The following is a 5,607-nucleotide window of genomic DNA, read 5'->3' as shown; positions in this document are numbered from 1 at the left end:
TATATATATATATATATATATATATATATATATATATATATATATATATATATATATATGTTTAAGTATTCTAACTAATTATTGTGTGGATGTAGGATTGATTATGGACCAATCAATTTTTAAGAAATATTAAATAATTAATAAATTATTTAACGGGTATAATAGTAATGTTTAATCTATTTAATTTTAGTAAATTTTGAAAACATTTAATATCCCCTTTTAATTAGGGATTTTAGTTTAAAACCCTACAATATATACAATATATCAGCATCGACCCACCATAATTCCGTCCTTCGTACGATTCTCCCGGACCACCATCACCTCGTCGTCGCCGCCCAGTCTTCTTCTCCCTCTTCTCGTTTAGCCGGAAAAGGGGACGTGAGGGAGCAGTGGGGTTGCGTTCTTCCTCCTCCGACAGTAGGTTGTGAAGGGAAGTGTCTGATGAGGGGTCTAATGGGAAGAATACAAACAAAAACAGTAGGCGAGGTTGAAGAACGAAGGGGGGAAGCATCGACACTTCGGTGGTGGTTTTTCTCCGGTTGATAGGAGGTGAGTGCATCGGAGGTTGGTTCTGTGATAGAGGGGACTAGAGACGGTGGTAATGGTAGGAGGTTGCTGCTCCGATCGCTAATAGGTAAGGGCTCTTCTTTCTCTTTATTTTGATTGAATCAATGGGGTTTTGGGTTTGCTAGTAAATTGATTATGATGATGACGGGAATGGATGTTTGGGTTGAATCAATGGGGTTTTGGGTTTAAACTCGCCCTTTTCTCATATTCTAATTCCATCAATCTTCTCAATAATTTCTCCTCCGCATCTCTTAAGAATTTGAACGTGGGAGGTGGTGAAGATCTAATCTTGTTGAAATCAAAATCCTTAGAGTCAAAATCATACAATGGATTCATATAAACTTCCAAATTGGGACCTTGTGTGGCCTTCTTAAAATGCGATAACGAAATTGGTGTATCTGGTGTGTGAAGAAGCTCACTCAAACTTACTGTTCTTGAACCCCTTCTACCTTCTGATTCCATATCCAAACTGGTTTCTTTGTTGATTGTGAAAAGAAACCTCGGAGGGCCACATAAATTATGAAGCCTCATGAGTTCAAGATCGATGCTTTCTTCACCGAAACCCTTCAATGGCGGATCTTTTTATGTGGGCTCTTGTTGTTTTTCATGATTCTCACTCTCATCAGAAGAATGGTGTGTGTAATCATCATGATTCAGTTGATCTCTATGATGAAAACAATTATGGAATAAATTTTATGATTAAAGTCCTTCAGAACCTTGTTGCAAATGGGACGAAGGTTGACATTAGCACAATGCTTGAAGAAGCTGTCCACTATGTGAAGTTCTTGCAGCTTCAAATTAAGGCATATACACAGTTGTTAAGCTATGAATAACCATACTTCACTTTTTCCATATTAATTTACAAACATGGTGATCGAGGTGACTAATTTTTTCCTGACTTTATGCAGTTACTAAGCTCAGATGACATCTGGTTTTAGGTTTTGAAGAGGAAAAGAAAGAACACAAGGAAGGACGACAATATATTCTAGCAGAATGTATTCATACAAAATGCCATTGACATTGTACTCTTACATAATTGATTTGTTATTCATTAAGAATATATTTTTTTTTATTAGAATTGATTAATAACAATATTCTCTCATAATGTATTAGTATTTTACCTTGATTTCATTATATCATTCTAAGAATGTAATATAAAAAATAGAACTTCTATCCAAATTTTTGTTATTCTTCAAAAAACTCATTATATATATATATATATATATATATATATATATATATATATATATATATATATATATATATATATATATATATATATATATATATATATATATTCTGTCAGAATGTGTATTCTTCTATGGTTCAAGCATATTTGTTATTTTTCAATATATTGATAAACATATTCTGTCAGAATATCTAGGAATTATCATCCCTACAATCAGATTTTTAAAATTAATAGAATCTATTATCCTTTAAAGTATGCAATTTTCCTTTTTTAAATTTATGTTAATTGACTAAAATACCCTTAATATGAAATTAGATGGTATTTTCTAATTAACTTTAATTTAATAATATGTATTATTCACTTTCTAAAAATAAATAAAATGATTGGCTCACAATCATTCCTATCACCACACAATAATTAGTTAGAATAGAATAACATAAGAATATATATATATATATATATATATATATATATATATATATATATATATATATATATATATATATATATATGTGTGGACATTTTTTGAAAATATATATTTACACAAAAAAATATGAATATGCATTAAAATGCATTCTTTTCAAAATTCTTTTTTTAAATCTGAATTGCGAAATATAAGGTATTATTTCACTTATGTAAAAAAAATTAATTTTTTTATGTTTTTATGTTTTTTATTTATATTTTTTTAAATCAGCGAAAATATTCCTTACATTTTGAAATTAATATTTAAAAAAAGATTTTTTTCAAAAAAAATGCATTTTTAATGCATATTCATCTTTTTTTTTGTGTATATACATATTTTTAAAAACCATGTGCATATGCACATGCATATTTAAATAAAAAAAAGACTTTTATTGCCTCTATATGTATGCAGAAGAATAAGAATATACATATACATATAAATAGGATTAAATATTTGCATATACATATGCATACGCATATGCATATGCATATCCATATATATATATATATATATATATATATATATATATATATATATATATATATATATATATATATATATATATATATATATGACATATGCATATTCATATGTATATGCATATACATATGCATGAAAGTAAGTATATACAAATGCGTATGCATTGCATATCCATATGTATAATATTACATATGCATATACATATGCATACGCATAAGAATAAGTATATAAATATGCATATTCATATGTATAATATGATTATGCTTATGCATATGTATATGATATATGCATATGCATATGTATATGCATATGCATATGTATATGCATAAGTAGATGCATATGCATATGCATAAGTAGATGCATATGCATATTCATATGCACATGCATATGCATATGACTAAGTATATACATATGAAGGGTTTTGAGCAACCTAACAACCTTAAGGTGCACATACAACCCTAATTGCTTTGGAACTATGTTTTCTCTATTATACATGGAAAATTTGATTTCCAAAGCATTGTCCTATCTAGCATGCAATTGTAGGTTCTCATACAAAAAAACTAGATAGAAATACATACCTTTTCTTGTAGTTGATTGATTGGAGCTTTAAGAGCCTAGCACCAATAATGTGAATGCCTCAAGTGGAATCACAAATCACCACAACAACTTGGAAGTTCTTGAGAGAGTATACTAAGCTCACAAAATCGGCTATGCTTCAAGTCTCACACACTAGTGTCGATTTCTAGAGCCTTGGAAATCTTTATATAGTATGGAGGATTAGGGTTACATCCATGTAAACCCTAATACCTATGACCTTTCATTTACTTAGGATCCATGGGTTAAAAACTCCATGGACTTCCATGCAAGCTTAGCCCATCCTAAATAATCCATTGGCACATACTATTAGAATCCATATTTAACTAGTCTCTTTTGATCACCAAATTAATTCCAAATTAATTCTTGATCAATACTAATTAAATAATGTGATTTCATAATAATATATTATAACATATAATATATTAATAAATCATAAATATACTATTCTTAAAAGACTATCCATACAAATTGTTCCGGTGAAGTGCAACCCATATGGACCATGCCGGGTCGGGTCAAGTACATACCAAATATAGTTATGGACTTAGACACCTTATCCAACAGTCTCCCACTTGGATAAGTCTGATAACTATAGTTGCAAGTATGACTTCAGGAATTGACCAGCAATCGTAGCTCTTAAAACTTTGTTGAACTATGAAGTACCATTGTAGATAAGTGATCACATAATCCTCTGTTCAAGATATCAGCCAGACAAATACATGGAACAACGTCGTACTTATTGTCCAGCAGTTTGTTTCCCGATTTCCGATTTGTTTGACATAGTACTCAATTGAACACGTCAATTCAGTTTTGACCGGGCCCGACACATAGGTCAAAACAAAATCATCGAGGGGCCCAAGATATCGATTTTAATTCTCCAAGGACTAAAAGGAAAAGATAAACTTCGACTCATATGCTTGTACCATCTACTTGTTGAATCATACACAAGAGCATGTTTTATAACATCAATTTACTGATGCCTTTTCGTACAATCAATGTACAACCAACTCATAGTCAACAACTCATATCTCTAGGTTTGAAGATTTATATGATATTACCTTCTCACGATCGCTCGAGATAAATTCCATTAAGTGATACAACTAAGTGTGGGTTTAATCCAATACTCAGAACTTATGAGCACTCATGAATGTTGCAGCAACATTTGCTATGTCTAAACACCTTAGACATCTACACGCCCAATTCATGACAATCTTGATTAATACATACTTCCAAAGTATGATTGACTGTGGAGAGTTTGAATAAAGTAATTATTCTGGAAGTCAAAACATGCAAAGCTGAAACAATAGTAAACGATTGACACAAGATAGTAACACTTTACTCATAAACAAATAACAACTTTTATTTAATCATCAAATGTCAATTACATTTTACAAGTTTCATAAATAGCTATTTAATTATTAAAACTAATATTGTCCTTCAGCCCGATGCTCCTTGCATGCTGCAAATGCTTAACCCTAGTCAGTCCCTTTGTGAGGGGATCTGTTGGGTTATCTTCTGACGATACCCTCTTTGCCACGAGGAGTCCTTCTTCTATCTTGTGTCTTATGAAGTGATATATTCTGCCAATATGTCTGGATCTGCCATGATCTCTTGGTTCCTTGGCTAAGGCAACCGCACTATTGCTATCACAGAAAATCTCCATAGGCTCCTTTGTAGCTGGTACAATTCCAAGGTCTCCAATAAAGTTCTTCAGCCATATCGCCTCCTTTGCCGCCTCGCTTGCTGCTATGTACTATGATACGCAAGTTGAATCAACTACTGTCTCCTGCTTGGAACTTTTCCAAGTAATTGCTCCTCCATTTAGGGTAAACACCCAGCCTGACTGAGAGCGGAAATTATCCCTATTAGTCTGAAAGCTAGCATCACTATACCCCACTACTCTCAAGTCATCACTCCCACCAAGGGTAAGGATCCAATCCTTAGTCCTTCGCAGGTACTTGAGAATGTTCTTTACCGATGTCCAGTGAGCCTTTCCAGGGTTCCCCTGATATCTGCTGACCATCCTCAAAGTAAAGGCCACATCAGGGTGGGTACAAGTCATAACATACATGATCGATCCAACAACGGAAGGATATGGTAATCGACTCAACTCAGCTATCTTAGCCTCTCTACTCGGACTCTGAGTCTTACTCAGTCTGGCATTGTGCTAGATCGGTAAGTCACCTTTCTTGGAATTCTGTATGTTGAACCTCTTCAACACCTTGTCCAAGTAAGTGCTTTGACTAAGTCTAATTAGTCTCTTACTCCTATCTCTCAATATCCTTATCCCTAGGATATAGGCAGCTTCTCCAAG

The 5,607-nt window shown here is 32.5% G+C and overlaps 1 protein-coding gene across 1 annotated transcript; it reads right to left on the bottom strand.

Moving 5' to 3' along the window:
* Positions 1-735: 735 nt before the first annotated feature.
* LOC145111795 (uncharacterized) lies at positions 736-1,098 on the bottom strand. The gene has a single exon (XM_079048046.1). The coding sequence runs from the start codon at positions 1,096-1,098 to the stop codon at positions 736-738; it is 363 nt and encodes a 120-aa protein (XP_078904172.1).
* Positions 1,099-5,607: the final 4,509 nt, after the last annotated feature.

This window comes from Lactuca virosa, chromosome 5, assembly GCF_052849685.1.
Source record: "Lactuca virosa cultivar CGN04683 chromosome 5, Lactuca_virosa_CGN04683_v6, whole genome shotgun sequence".
Lineage (NCBI taxonomy): Eukaryota > Viridiplantae > Streptophyta > Magnoliopsida > Asterales > Asteraceae > Lactuca > Lactuca virosa.
This window is presented reverse-complemented; position numbering and strand designations above follow the sequence as displayed.